Raw genomic sequence first — 15,926 nt, 5'->3', positions numbered from 1 at the left:
GCCAAAATCTATCATCTTTGATACATCCTTCCCTCTCCTTCTCCCATACCCAGTCCACCAAAAAGTCCTGATACCTATTAGATGATATCTCTTGAACACCTATTTCTCTCCATCTCATTGGCCACGTCTACATCAGGACATCATTCTCTCTTGGGTGGACCACCCTAACAGACTTAAGCTGGTCTTTCTGTTTCTACATTCACTCCCTTAAAGACTATACCCCACACTACAGCCTGGGGGAATTTCTAAAAACTGTTCTGTGGCTCCTCAGAATCCCTCCATTGCTTCTCCTTGGTCTTAGGAAAAATTCCAAACCCCTTTATGTTTACATGACCCCTCATCTCTTCACATTATCCTCCAAATTTTAATTCTCCTTTAAATCCTCAGTCTCACTGAACGCCCATTTCCCTCAATGTACCACATTCAGCTCATCTTCTGGCCTCTCCTGCCCACAGCATCTCTCATCTTCACACTACTCATTTGCTAACACCTTTTAGGTAAAAGCTTAGGAATCATTTTCTCTGGGACACCTTCCTTGGGTCTGAGTTAGGTACTCCTACTCCACACTTCCACAGTACCAAGTCTTGCCTCACTTGGAGCACACATCCCATGATACTGGGATAGTCTATGTGCTTGTGTGTATCTCTAATCAGAGGACACATTTTAGAAGACGACGTGCCACATACTACCCCGTGTGCTCAGCACAATGCCTTATACACAGAAAGTGTTCAAAAATATTTGTTGAATAATGAATGAACAAATAAATGAATGGAGCTTTCAGAGTAAATTGACCTATACCTAGGAAAAGCATAACAAGTAACGAAATAGTACCTCTTACCTTAAAAAAAAAAATCTTCCCTTTTATCATGTGCCTGATATCCCTATTTTACAGCAAACTTTCTTGAAAGTGTAAATAAAGCCACTGTCTCCAATTCCTAGTTCTCGTATTCTCCCTCCTCAAGGCACTCTAGTCAGGCTTCCATTTCCACCACTTGACAGTAGCTAACCTTGTCAGAGCCATCACAACAAATTCTATGAGCCCAATCTAGTGGGCACCTCTCTGTACTGACCTTACTTGATTGCTGTGTGGCATTCAACATGCTTTACCACACCACCTTCTGTTTTTTTAAGACAGGGTCTCACTCTCTCACCCAGACTAGAGTGCAGTGGCCGGATTTCGGCTCACTGCAACCTTCGCCTCCCAGACTCAAGGGATTCCCCTGCCTTAGCCTCCCGAATAGCTGGGATTACAGGCGCGTGCCACCACGCCCGGCTAATTTTTGTATTTTTAGTAGATACAGGGTTTCACCATTTTGGCCAGGCTGGTCTCAATCTCCTGACCTCAAATGATCCAAACGCCCCGGCCTCCCAAAGTGCTGGGATTATAGGCGGAAGCTACCGCGCCCGGCCACCACCTTCTTGAAACACTTTCATCTAAGGGTTTCCAGGGCATCACGTTCACCTGCTTTTCCTTCCTTGTCACTGGCTACTCCTTCTCAGTGTCCTTTCCTTGTTCCTCCTCTTCCACTTGACCTCTAAACACTGAAAGACCCAAAGGTCTGCTCTTGCTACACACTCCATAGGCGATCTCATTCAGTGCATGACCAGGTCAGGCCACCCCTTGCCCACCACAATCCAGCCACACTAGGCTTCTTTGGCTCCATGAATTCACCAACCTTGCTTCTATCCTAGAGCTCTTCTTTGTCCTACTGCCTCACATTGGGCCGCTTTCATGTTGCTCTTTGCAGGGAAGTTCCTTGTGTTACTCAATCACTCCTAAGCTGTCCCTTTTCAGAGGCCTTCTCTGATCTAAAGAAGTCACCCAAGCTCTATGATATGAACTCATTTACATCTTCTGCACAGCATTTTACCATGCACTGATGTACTTCTTGATTATAAGCTAGTCTAGCTTAAATATAAACACCACAGGCACATGAAGCTTACTGAAGTTGTTCACCTCAGTATTCTCTTACCCAAAATAGTGCCTGATGCAAAGTAGGGTCACAGGAAACATTTGCTGCATGAATGAATCAGTGAACAGCTTCACCTGTGCTCATAAAAATTATAATTATCTGATGAAGTGGGAAATGTGAATTTACCTGGATTTCTGAAACATTTTATTTTGAAGACATCAAAACCCCCAGGAAGTTTGCCAACAAAGCATTCAGATGGAGGCAGAGATACCCAGCAGACTTAGTTCCTACTATTAAAAATCCTACTTAACTGAAGAAAAGGCAAATGATTCCAATGTTTTGGAAAGATCTTAAATGTTTCTCAAATTTGAGAAGGGCTGTTTGTGTTCCACACTTGAGCCAGGTGCCCTTTACCTTGTAACATGACACCACTGATGAAACTGGTAATCCCCTGTGCAGTAAAGACGGAAAAAACCAGTGCCTGACTAGTGGATGCTGCTCCACCCCACAAGAGAACAGCAAAAGCGTGTGGCTACTCTTTCTGCCTTTTCCCTCCTATGCTCGTCTGACATGCATCACTGCACAGACTCTCAATGACAGTAAGAAATTATTCATCCAGCATCTGACATCTCTCCTCCAAAGAGACACACACTGAAAACTTCAGACATTCCATCTCTCTGATAAATCATTCATATCCTTTTATCCATCACTTTTAAATGACTATAAAAATACCTGGTGGTAGTCAACTGTGGCTCTCACACATATCGAGAAACAGAAATGCAGTTACCTTTGAGAGTCCCTGAATGATTTAGAAAAATGGGAGTTACTTCGGGAAACTGTAATCACCACTGTTGAAATCAGGTAAGGGAAGTAATGTTTTGAAGAGGCACATTTAGAAATGACCTCCAATTCAGAGTGTTAAACCACACACTAAATCCAGCAAATGATTACAACGTAACATACTATACTAACGTCTTAGTTTTTCCATTTTAAAGGTGATGTTATTTTAAGTTTTGTGTTTTTCTAATGTACTACTTCAAGCTCTGAATAATTACACCCCCACCCGACATACATGGATACAGAAAAGCTCAGAAAAATCTTGTATCCCATGGGGCTAATTAAAAAGGATTTTTACTTCTATACAGAATGAATGAGATCTTTGTTAACCCACTTTAACAAGACTCTAAATGACCCTGGATTTATCTTGCCCTAGTTTTCAAAATTTAACTGACCCAGAATAAAGTAAGCTTATCCCCAAATTCCTGGCAAAAACAGAACCAAAGTTCCCAGAAGCCAAAACTGTATATACAAACTAAAGAAAAAAACAATTTTTTTTTCTGAAAAACACTATGCAGCACAAAATATCACAAGAGCTCTTATTTTATTTTTCCTTTAATTAGAATATTTTTAAGGTTATAAAGTTTAATAATATCAAGGCAAAGAATTTTCCAAGAAAACACAGCAAAAGCGAATATCAGCTACTATGATAACAGGAACTTTCTAGAAGCTTTTGTACTGTTACAGTACAACACTGATAGCCAGTGAAGGACTAACCTAAACCACTAAACATGGGTAAATTATAGCTTGATTGCTATAATAAGTATCTAACCAGCCAAAGAAAATTTGCTTTTATTCATAATAAACGAGCAATCTGAACTGGTTAGAGAAGCAAAAATATTACCTACTAATACATGCCTTTTCTTACTCTTCATTCATCATCAACCTCAAAATCCCACAGTGGGGACTTTGTTGCAAATGGGAAGAAATTCCACCCATAATCCTTTTTTAAAAAAATAAGTAATTGTTTATTTTAGAGACAGGGTCTCCCTCTGTCATCCAACCTAGAGCACAGTGGTGTGATCAAAGCTTACTGCAGTCTCAACTCCTGGGCTCAGGCAATCCTCCCACCTCAGCCTCCCAAGTAGCTGGGACTACAAGGGAAAGCCACCATGCCCAGATAATTTATTTTATTTTTTGTTGAGCCAGGGCTCTCACTATGTTGCCCAAGCTGGTCTCAAACTCCTGGGCTCAAGCAGTACTCCCACTTCAGTCTCCCAAAGTGCTGAGATTACAGGTCTGAGCCACTGCACCAGCCTAGAAGCTTGTAATCAATCTCGTTCCTCTAAGACTTCACATGGTTTCATTCACTCACAGTTAAAAGGTAGAACAGATTCTTCTCTCATAAACACTAAAGCATTATTTAACCCCGAAACATCACAGACACACCTCACTGTCTTAGGTCTAAAAAAACCATGTTTCCATCCCATCTGACAATTTTCATGAACACTCAAAAGTTCTTCTAATCCAGGGTACTTTATTGAACATTTTAAAATATATAAAATGGCCACTCAGTCACTCATAATAAAATTGTTTATTGAAAACCTAAACTATTCAGAAACTTGATTGGCAATAATGATTCATTAATATTGTCTGTACCTAAAACACACTTGGAGGAACTCTGAAGTATTATCGCAGCAAGTAATATCCAAAGATGAGAGGAAATTCAAGGATAAGAACAGTAAGAAGACAACAATCTCCAGGGAAGTTCTGACCAAACTGTTTCATCTTTACACTGAGAAGAATTTATAACTCACCTTGCAAATAATGCTGTATGCAGTATGTTTTTTATTCTTTACCTCCCTAAAGCTGAAAAAAAGATATTCCAGACAACATTTCTGGTCCTATTTTCGTTGAATTTGTACAACGGATACCAAAATTAGGAACATAACCCTTTAAAGTTAAAGACCTCAGCTCATCTCACAAGAATGATTACATTGTAGTCCCAGAACTTTGGGAGGCTGGGATTACAATGTAATCATTCTCGAGCAAATCACGAGACCAACCTGGCCAACATGGTGAAACCCCATCTCTACTAAAAATACAAAACATTAGCTGGGCGTGGTGATGGGTGCCTGTAATCTCAGCTACCCAGGAGGCTGGGGCAGGAGAATCACTTGAACCCAGGAAGTGGAAGTTGCAGTAAGCTGAGATAGCGCCACTGCACTCCAGCCCGGCTGGCAGTGCGAGACTCCATCTCAAGAAAAAAAGAAAGAATGATTATACTGGCATCCCAGGCTATCTTTTCACTTCCACATGACATCAACAAGCAAAAGCACATCTAGACTACATGCTTCTTGAAGATGTCCAATTTGTTTCTTTGTACTCATAACACCTTGCCCACAGCGCATGATTGGCGTTCAGCATTTATCAAGTAAATGAATAAAATTAAACCTGACATCTCCATTATGATGTTTGTAACCTAACCAACTAAATATGGATAATTTTTAACACTTCTAAAAATAGTACAAACATTGAAAGCCTCCCATCAGATGGATACTCAGTAAATAACAAATAAGTTTAAACGGACTAATAACCTAACTACAGAGACTCACGTTTCACCACTGGACCCTACCAAGTAATGATACCTACACAGAAGACACAGAGGGTTTTTTAATATTTTAAAATACGTCATTGAGACGATATGAGCATTAAATAAAACATATGAGCCTTGTTTGAAATGACACGGTAACTGGGCTGAATGTTTTTTATACAAGTTCTTGCAGACGAACCTGCATCTTGTCAGGACTGCTTGCAAGTTAACTTCTGTGTGGTGGCAAAGGTAACAGAATCCACACTCATTCCTAGTTCAGTGTCTAAAATGATAATATCAGTGTATCATAAAATGATAATATTCTGTATCTGGATGCTGTTTTTCTAAAGCATTGGCCGATGTTGTTCATTATGTCCTTATTAAAAAAGAAATAAATCTAAAATACAAAAATGTGAGTGTCCAAAACAGTTCAAAATTGCCTACAGTTGCCATTTAAAATTTCTCATGATGAGTCCTCCTACACAGCCGATTTCGCTTGTTACTATGGCTTTCAAATAGATCCTCCACCTACATCATGCTTTTAATCTTTCTATAATGGAGAAGTTCTCAAGAGTCTTTGTAAAGCATCTTTTATCTACAAAAATTTATTTTAAGCACATTGATATAAATAATATTTAATGGCCTTTGTATTTGTTACTATCATGACTCATAAAAACACACTAAATAGGCCGAGCACGGTGGCTCATGACAGTAATCCCAGCGCTTTGGAAGACAAAGGTGGGAGGAACTATCGAGCCCAGGAGTTTGAGACAAGCCTAGGCAACATGGCAAAACCTCATCTCTACTAAAAACACAAAAAATAGCTTGGCATGGTGGCACGTGCCTGTAATCCCAGCTACTCGGGTGGCTAAGACACAAAAACTGCTTAAACCCAGGAGGCGGAGGCTGCAGTGAGCCAAGATCACGTCACTGCACTCCAGCCTGGGAGACAGAGCAAGACTTCTGTTTCAACACAAAACAAAAACAAAACACAGTAAATAAAGTTAGTAATTTGGACATTATATATGCTACTGCTATTATCCCAAGCAGCTCAACTTCAAAACCTTGGAGCCTTTCTACCTTATCCACATTCATAGTTGCAAATTCCTACTGAGTCTTCCATCTTAAAGATTTTCTTATCTGTCCCATACTTTCATAACCACTGCTAAAACCCTGGCCCGGGCAAAAGTACCAACACCCAGATATTTGCTAACACTTCCTAATAGGTTTCTCCAACTACTTTCTTGACCTTTCCAGCCTTCCTGTACCTCAAAGCCAGATTAATCCCCTAAGGCACAACTCCGACATGTGACCACGTAACTCTCACTCTCAAAACCCAACAGGTGGGCACTGCCTAAAAGCAAAAAACCCAAACCTCGGGTTTCAATTCAATTCCCTGAAGGATCTTAATCTCAGAAATACTTCAGAAAGGATTCCTACTTTGGTCCCAAATTACACTGAATTGCAAAGAAAATCCCATCTAACTTTAAAGTCCTGTGATACTTATCCAACTTTACCCCTACTGCTTTCATAATCTTATCTATCCAATACTTTAAAAAATTGTTCCCTGGGCATACCTTTCCCACACAAAGAGCTGAGCACAGATGTTGTTTCTGACAAAGTTTATAGTTATTATTTTCTTGAGATTAAAGAGAAGGAAGCACCTATTACTTTGCCAAGGAAGAAATCCAAATAGAAAGATTTAAAGGAATTATATAAAGGGCATATTGGTAAAGCAAACAATTTTTAGAGATAGCCATTTATGGCCAGGCACAGTGGCTCACACCTGTAATCCCAGTGCTCTGGGAGGCCAAGGTGGGAGGATAGCTTGAGGCCAGGAGTTCAAGACCAGCCTGGGCAAATTAGCAAGATTCTCCCCATATATTTTTTTAATTTTTTAAAATTTAAAACTATATTAAATTTAAAAATTTTTAAACAGCCATTTATTATCATTTTAATAGCCTGAATTTCCAAATCTCAAAATCATTTAAAATAACGCCTGCTAGCCAGTGGCTCACAACTGTAATCCCCGCACTTTGGAAGGCCAAGGCAGGTGAATCACTTGAGGTCAGAAGTTCAAGACCAAGCTGGCCAACATGGTGAAACCCTGTCTCTACTAAAAATACAAAAATTAGCCAGGTGTAGTGGCAGGTGCCTGTAATCCCAGCTACTCAGGATGCTGAGGCAGGAGAATTGCTTGAACCCAGGAGGTGGAGGTTGCAGTGAGCTGAGGTTGCACCACTGCCCTCTATCCTGGGCAACAAAGTGAGACTCTGTCAAAAAAAAATTTTTTTTTATATATTATATATTTTATATGTATGTTATATATATATATATATATATATATATATATGAATAAATAACTAAAGTAAAATGTGGACTGCCCAGAGTAGAGAATGCACTAAACTAAATGAATTCCATTTTTAAATGAACCCACTCAAATTCATAAATACCATTCATTTCTCTTCCTAACCAAACAGTCCAATACCATCCTCTTCACTAGATGCAGAAAACATAAATATCTACCTATAAAGATTACCCTCAGGGCCAGGTGTGGTGGCTCACGCCTGTAATCCCAGCACTTTGGGAGGCTGAGGTAGGAGGATCACTTGAGTCCACGAGTTCAAAACCAGCCTGGGTGTCATAGCAAGACCCCCATCTCTACAAAAAAATTAAAAAGCCAGGTGCAGTGATGTGTACCTGTAGTATCAGCTACTTGTGAGGCTGAGGTGTGAAGATCACTTGAGCCCAGAAGTTTGAGACTACAGTGAGCCATGTTCACACCACTGCTCTCCAGCCTGGGTGACAGAGCAAGACCCTCTCTCAAAAAAAAAGAGGGAAGGTACCCTCAAATTGGCTTTATATTTTCTCAAAGATCACACAAAAAGTCAATGAAAAGAAAGATGAAGTCACTTGCTTATTGTCCTGCTCTATGAATTTCAGCAAAGCACTGCCTTATTTTTAGGGCTGATTTCTTTTAGGCCCTGCACATATGGGCTATCTGCTTTCGTAACATATCAATAATGAATCACTACATTTCAATTCAGACATTTTAATCTTTTCTTGCACGATTGCAAGAAATTGCAACAAGGGTGTTGCCACAATTGTCTCACCTTAGATTAAGTTTTTGCTAAAATAAAGCAGGCTTTATAAGTTAATTAGGCCATTCTACTGTCTCTATCTGCCTCTAAAAACGGTTCTGAAACAAAGAAAAATAAAAACTTTCTTAAGAGCAGTGATCCTGAGCCTCTCATATTACATGAAATCTCTTTTCTCATATTATTCCAAGGATCATTAAGCACGTGAATTTTGCAAAATACGAGTCTGCTTGCTGCGTGTACAATGCCAAGTGTCTTTAAGACTACCACCAACAGCCTTTAGTTCAGTAGTTCTTCATGCAGATAATATTGTCCAACAATATTTTTTCTCAAATAACTAATAATCCTGCTATGAAAGCAAAGGTGCCTTCAGAAATATATCCAGTGTCCGCCTTCTTTTCTTCCTTCCTCCCTCCCTTCCTTCTTTCCTTCAACAACTTAGGCTGAAAGAATCATTATAAATTCACTGATAACAATATGGAACTTAACTTTGGGAAACCTATTCATTTCACCGTAAAGCCTTCATCTTATAGGCATGGGAACTTCGTGGTTGGTATCTCTTGAGGGTACCTGGCTAATGTGGACAGATTGCCCAGTGTCACCTCAACACTATAGTATTGGCTTTCCACCTCTCCCCCTACAGAGCAATGTGCCCAGCCCCACGATTCCTCTAAATACATCATGAAAGGAAATCGTTCAGACTGATCAGTGCATGTATATCATATTTACACTGCAAACAGCCCATACGATTCTCCAATTGTGAAGCAGATTGTATAACCTACTATAATTCAAAACATGCTATAAGAAACCACTCATTTCTCAGTAATTTGCTGATTATTTTGAGCTATGTGTGAGCCTGAGATTGCTAATATTACTTGAAGATGTCCATCCATATTCTGGATGTGAACACTTGCTGTGGATTGAATAGGTTAAGGCTAAGATTTAATAAATTTTCCAGAGAAAGTTAGTGTATCAAAGAGGGTATGGTACAATGTCCTCCTAGTCAAAACTGCTGCTCACTAGCTGCGGGACTCTCGGCAAGTAATTCATTCTTTCTGAGCCACAGCTTCTTTCTCAGCTCGTCAAAGATTCTTTTTAAATCTACTTCATGATGTGGTTGTGAGGATCAAATGAGATGATGTATGCAAAAGTGCTACATAAATTATAGCATGCTACACAGAAGTCAAAATGTTCACTCTGTTGTGGGGAAGAAAATATTATTTGATATGTATAATAATTAAAATACTGTAAGTGCTCAAATAGATACTATGGGAGAACAGAGGAGGAAGCACGTTATCTCAGCCTAAGAGAGAGCAGGGCTCACAGAGGAAGCTGATTCTAATTGACCGGGGGATGGATAAGGGATGTATGAAGGATGGATCGGGGATGACTTCTGCTGCTGAAGGAGGCCGGGAGAGGGGAGCTACAAGGGAAACAACCCAAATGAAAGCACACAGGCTGGCCGAGTGGGGAACAGTATGGCCCCTTAAGGAACTGTGGGTCTGGAGCACAGAGTGTATATGGGGCATGGTGGGAGATAAGAGCCGAGAGAAAGGCAAGCACTGGACCAGCAAAAGCCTGAGCCATGCCAAGAAGTCTGGACTTCATCCCACATGTGATAGGGAGCCACTGAACAGAAATGTTAAAACAAACAAACGAAATAGCGGAGAAAAACCAGACTTCTGATTTACACTTTTTTCCTGTATACCATGAAGTTTCTACTCCAGCCATGTGCTCCTGGACAAGCAATACTTTGAGAGTAAGATTTTGACTCCAAACATAGTCAAAGTTCGATGTACATACTGAGTCGCTAGTCTGTGTTAGGCACTGTGCTAAGCCCCTTTGTCTCTCTTACTGTTCATCTTCAAAACGCAGCTGCAGTGTGGGCACTCTCATTCACATTTTACAAATGAGGAAACTGAGACTCAAGAGATGAAATCTCTCCTCCAAGTTCAAAGAACTAATGATTGGCAGAGCCAGCATTAGAAATCTGATTTACCTATTTATGGCAGTCAAAACTTCACATGCAACCAAAACACCATAGAAAAACAAGAATTTTTTTCCAGTTAAATGAAAGCTTGATTCCAACTACATCTGAGTATTAAGACACTATTTTTTTAGTCCTTACTAAAAATTTTTAAAATTCTTATCTCAAGTATAACCTCGCAACAATTTGTTTCTTAATCTACACAAATTATACAATAATTACTTTTAAAAGGCTGGTACATACAGATACTGTCTATTCTAACAGCTACTGATTTCCATCTCAGCTCAAAATATAGAAGCAAATGACTCAAAACAGGGTGGTTTTGTTTTTGTTTTTGTTTTTTTGCCAAATCACTCAATATGGCATCAAAACAGATCTTTAATTTAAAGGAAAATATCAGAAAAAAAGTAATTTTGGCATCTTTACCATAAATGACTCAGAATCTATGATTTTGAATAACATTCTAAAAATGCTGCATAATACTGCTCATAATCTTGAAATTACTTTAAAATACATATTTCCATAAATATTTTCCAAGACCTGCTATAGCCTTATTTCTTGTATACTAGCTAACTTTACTAAACTCCAACATTTGTTATCAGCAAAGAGGTCTAGTGGCTAGCGAATTTTCAAAATACAACACGAATATTGCCAAACTTCACAAGAAGCATTTAAAAAAATGACAGCACTTAGACATATGGACACATGATTCACATGACTGAAAGATCATTCATTTATGATATTACCTTTCTTCCTATTGGAAAAATAAAGATGTGCATTTATTTATTTACGAGATGGAGTTTCACTCTTGTTGCCCAGCCTGGAATGCAATGGTGCGATCTCAGCTCACTGCAACCTCCATCTCTCGGGTTCAAGCAATTCTCCTGCTTCAGCCTCCCAAGTACCTGGGATTACAGGCATGTGCTACCACACCTGGCCAGTTTTGTACTTTTAGTAGAAATGGGGTGTCCCCATGTTGTTCAGGCTGGTCTCGAACCCCTGACCTTGGGTGATCTGCCTACCTCGGCCTCCCAAAGTGCTGGGATTACAAGCATGAGCCACCGTGCCCGGCAAGGATGTGCATTTAAAAGAAGCTATACAAAAAGATATGAAGTAAGCACAAACAATGCCAAGTAAACTATGGTTTACTATTTAATTTTCACTGCAAATAAAATACATACACTCAGTAAGAAACTGGAGATAGTAAATTCCTTCCAGGTATTCCTTACTTTCCCACAGAGCTAAGACAGCAATAAAGACACTTAAGTATACTAAAAGGTTTCTACAGCTGGAAAAATACAGATATATTTAATTATCTCCATAGGAGAGACAGAAATCAGTATGATTTGCAGCTAGGTAAGAATAAGGTTTCCACAGTTTCTGTGGGTGCTACCTGGACCCAATCTTAATTACCTTGCAATGAAATATGGAGATCATCGATGCCCCAGGAAACCTGTTCATCTTCGGTGGGAAGCTCAGGACTAGATGCCATTCTTTGACTCAATGGAGATTATATCATGTCCATCTCAATTAAAGAAGTGAACTGAAAGTGAAAGAGATAAATGTTCATTAATAACTTTGCAGCTCTGTTTCTAGTAAACATGTACTGCCAGAAAACCGCAGCAACCAAAAACCGTCCTCCAAAACAAGTATGGCTTTCTAGTGTGTGTTTCCATAGTTCATGAAGAACAAAGTAACTACGCCTTCCTTTTGACTCATAATCAAGATTTTGCCCTATGACCTATTCATGCCCTTTGGAGCTGCCTTCAGAACTCCAAAAGAACTAGCATTGTGGATTCTATACCAGTGATGAAAAGGAAAGCCAGGCAATTCGATGTAGTAACTTATCTAGAGGAAGTAAAGCTGACACAAACTGTTATCTTAGGTGTTAGTGTTATGTGATTGTTAGCCTTCAACCTTCAAGGATTTTCTTTAAAACACTTTACTAACGTAGTTTCTTTTCTGCCCCAGTTTTGTTGCTATTTACTGGAAACAAGAAGAGCTGAGCCTGCATAGCTTGCAAAGTGAAACTAAAAATCTAACATATCAAAAAGAATATTTTAATGAGTTATCTAATATAGTGAATTCTTTTCCCAAGGGCTTATTTTTCTACCTACACGTTTCTTCCCCTTGCCTCACCTTGATTCTTAAAGAATCCTTCCAGTGAGAGCAATTTTTACTCCATACCTCTTACAAAGCATTGCTTCATGTATTTATTTACCACTATTAGTTTCTGGAGGATGAGTACAAAACACTGACTTCTCTCATATGGATGATCAAATAATAAAATAAACCTAACCAAGCATATAAAAATATAAAGTAGTTGGGGGTGAACATAGTGATAGATAACTGTACAGCTTTGTGATCAAGCAAGCATTGCAAAATATTAATGTTATGTGTTGACCATATAGGTATTCACTTTTAAATTCCTTTATTTTTGCTGTATACTGGAAATTTTGCATAATAAAATGTTGGCAGGGGGACTAAAAGATAAATATGAGGCCAACAGCTAGATACAATCATATTAAATATTAAACAGAACACTTAAAAAAATACAAAGAGTAAAAATCATTAAACAGTTCCTGCTAGAGAAGACTTCAAAAATATTTCAATCCTGCCTGCTCCCTCTGTTTATCACCCACAGCCCTTTTAGTATCTCTTGTATGGATCACTGTTGTTAAAGATTTCGTAACTTAATTAATGATTAATTTGTTTACCCTCTGAATTAAGATGAATCACAACCAGCCTGAGGTAAAAGAGTTGCTATATGGATAGAGAGATTCTAACCAAAAGGAAAGGCTGTTTATTAGTTCACCATGAGCCTCGGCAGCCTGACAACTGATAAAAACACAAATGTCCTCAGCTGTGTGATATACTGAGGACCTCCACTTCCCATACTCTGGGGCTCCTGAACCCAAAGTAGAGACAAAGCACTTCTTCATTTTGGCACCCTAAGAACTGAATTCCAGAATGAATCTTTTAAGGGCACATACTATTCCATGTCATAGCTATTAAAAAAAAAAAAAGGATAATAGCAATAGTAACAACAGTACTTACTGTATATAGGCAGTGTTACAAGCACTTTGTATATAAAACCTCATTTATAACAATGGTAAGAGTTAGAAACTACCGTCATCTCCACATTTGAAAAGATAAAACTTAGATGCACCAATATGATTCACGATTGTCTAAGAACACACAGGTAATAAATGAAGGAGCCAAGGCTTGAATCCACGTAGTTTGGGCTTCAGAGTTCATCCTCTAAACCAACACATGATGGTACCTCCTAAGGTGAGCGAAAGTTTGCCATATGTTGTTTATTTTTGTTTTCATTCATTTGTACAACAAATAATCATATAGGTTGGATGCTGCTCTCAAGAGATTCAATCCTCTGAGAATGACAAATGAACACAATATTAAGCAAAGTCCTCTAATAAACAAGGATAGAAGGTATTCTGATAGCAAAGGAGGCAGCATGCGCCACCACTTAAAGCTGGAGATGGAGGCCGGGCGCGGTGGCTCATGCCTGTAATCCCAGCACTTTGGGAGGCCGAGGCGGGTGGATCACGAGGTCAAGAGATCGAGACCATCCTGGTCAACAAGGTGAAACCCCGTCTCTACTAAAAATACAAAAAATTAGCTGGGCATGGTGGCGCGTGCCTGTAATCCCAGCTACCCAGGAGGCTGAGGCGGGAGAATTGCCTGAACCCAGGAGGCGGAGGTTGCGGTGAGCCGAGATTGCGCCATTGCACTCCGGCCTGGGTAACAAGAGCAAAACTCCATCTCAAAAAACAAACAAACAAAAAAAAAAGCTGGAGATGGATGCAACTGTAGGAGTTGCAGTGGACTGAGATCTTACGTCCCCCAAAGTCCATATGTTGAAATCTAATCCCCAATGTCATGGTAAGATGGGGCCTTTGAGAGGTGATCCTCATTAATGGGATTAGTGTCCTTATAAAAAAGGCCCAAGAGAGACCCCTTACCCCTTCCACCATGTGAGGATAGACTGAGAAGATCGCCATCCCTGAGGTAACAGGCCCTCAACAGACACTAAATCTTCTAGACTTGATCTTGGATTTCCCAGACTCCTGAACTATGAGAAATACATCTCTGTCATGTTAAACTACCCATTATATGGTATTTTGTTATAGCAACTCAAACCACCTAAGACAAGAGTGTACTTATTACAAAATAGCATTTCCTGCCAAATAGTCCTATTAGCATTATTTGGATAGTACCTTGAATTTGGTAAGAATGTCTCTGAGAAGATGCAAGTAAGTATAATAAGAAATGACAAAGATGATATTACAGCTGATCCCTCAGAAATACAAAAGATCCTCAGTGAATACTACAAACAACTTTATCCACATAACTTAGAAAATCTAGAGGAAATGGATAAATTCCCAGAAACACAATTTCCCAAGACTGAATTGGAAAGAGATTGACATCTTGAGTAGACCAATATCGAACTCTGAAGATGAATCAATAATTTTTTTAAAAACCTACCAACCAAAAAAAGCTCTGGACCAGATGGATTCACAGCTGAATTCTACCAGAAGTGTAAAGAAGAACTGGTACAAATCCTACTGAAACTATTCCAAAAAAATTAAGGAGGAGGGACTCTTCCCTAACTCATACCATGAAGCCAGCATCAGCCTAATACCAAAATTTGGCAAAGACACAACTAAAAAAGAAAACTTCAGGCCAATATCCCTGATGAACACAGACGCAAAAATTCTCAACAAAATACTAGCAAACTGAATCCAGCAGCACATAAAAACGTTAATTCATCATGATCAAGTAGGCTTTATTTCTGGAATATAGGGTTGGTTCTAACATATCCAAATCAATAAATGTGATTTACCACATAAACAGAATTAAAAGCAAAATCCATATGTCATCTCAATAGACACAGAAAAGCTTTTTATAAATTGAACATTTCCCTTTATGATTAAAAAAACCCTCCACAGACTAGGCATTGAAGGAATATACCTCAAAATAATAAGAGCCATATGAAAAAAACTCACAGCCAACATCATACTCAATGGGCAAAAGCTGGAACAAGATAAAGATGTCCACTCTCACTACTCCTATTGAAGAAAGCACTGGAAGCCCTAGCCAGAACAATCAGGCAAGAAAAAGAAATAAAAGGCATCCAAATAGGAAAAGAAGAGGTCAAACTATCTCTCTTTGCTGATGATATGATTTTATACTTAAAAAACCCTAAAGACTCCGCCAAAAGGCTACTAGAACTGATATGTGATTTTAGCAGAGTTTCAGGATATAAAATCAATGTACAAAAATCAGTAGCAAAACTTAGTACAAAATTTAGATGCACCGGGCTGACAGTCAAGCCAAGAGCATATTTCCATTTTCAACAGCCACAAAGAAAATAAAATATCTAGGAACACAGTTAATCACGGAGGTGAAAGATCTCAAGGAGAATTATAAAAAACTGCTGAAAAAAAATCAGAGATGACACAAATAAAGGGAAAAACTTTCCATGTCCATGAATTAGAAGCACCACCAATATCACTGAAATGACCATACTATCAAAG

General features: G+C 39.0%; 1 protein-coding gene across 1 annotated transcript in view; it reads right to left on the bottom strand.

Annotated features, from left to right (window-relative positions):
- SYNE2 (spectrin repeat containing nuclear envelope protein 2) overlaps window positions 1-15,926 on the bottom strand; it is a 330,936-nt gene that overhangs the window by 312,860 nt on the left and 2,150 nt on the right. The window contains exon 2 of the mRNA XM_064374927.1: window positions 11,782-11,911. Within this exon, the coding sequence (XP_064230997.1) occupies window positions 11,782-11,860 (79 nt within the window). The 5' untranslated portion in view covers window positions 11,861-11,911. The remainder of the gene's footprint in view (window positions 1-11,781; window positions 11,912-15,926) is intronic.

Source organism: Aotus nancymaae, unplaced genomic scaffold, assembly GCF_030222135.1.
Source record: "Aotus nancymaae isolate 86718 unplaced genomic scaffold, 86718_ANA_hifiasm-v0.15.2.pri h1tg000011l, whole genome shotgun sequence".
Taxonomy (NCBI): domain Eukaryota; kingdom Metazoa; phylum Chordata; class Mammalia; order Primates; family Aotidae; genus Aotus; species Aotus nancymaae.
Note: the sequence above shows the minus strand (reverse complement) of the source record. Positions and strands in the feature narration are given on the sequence as shown.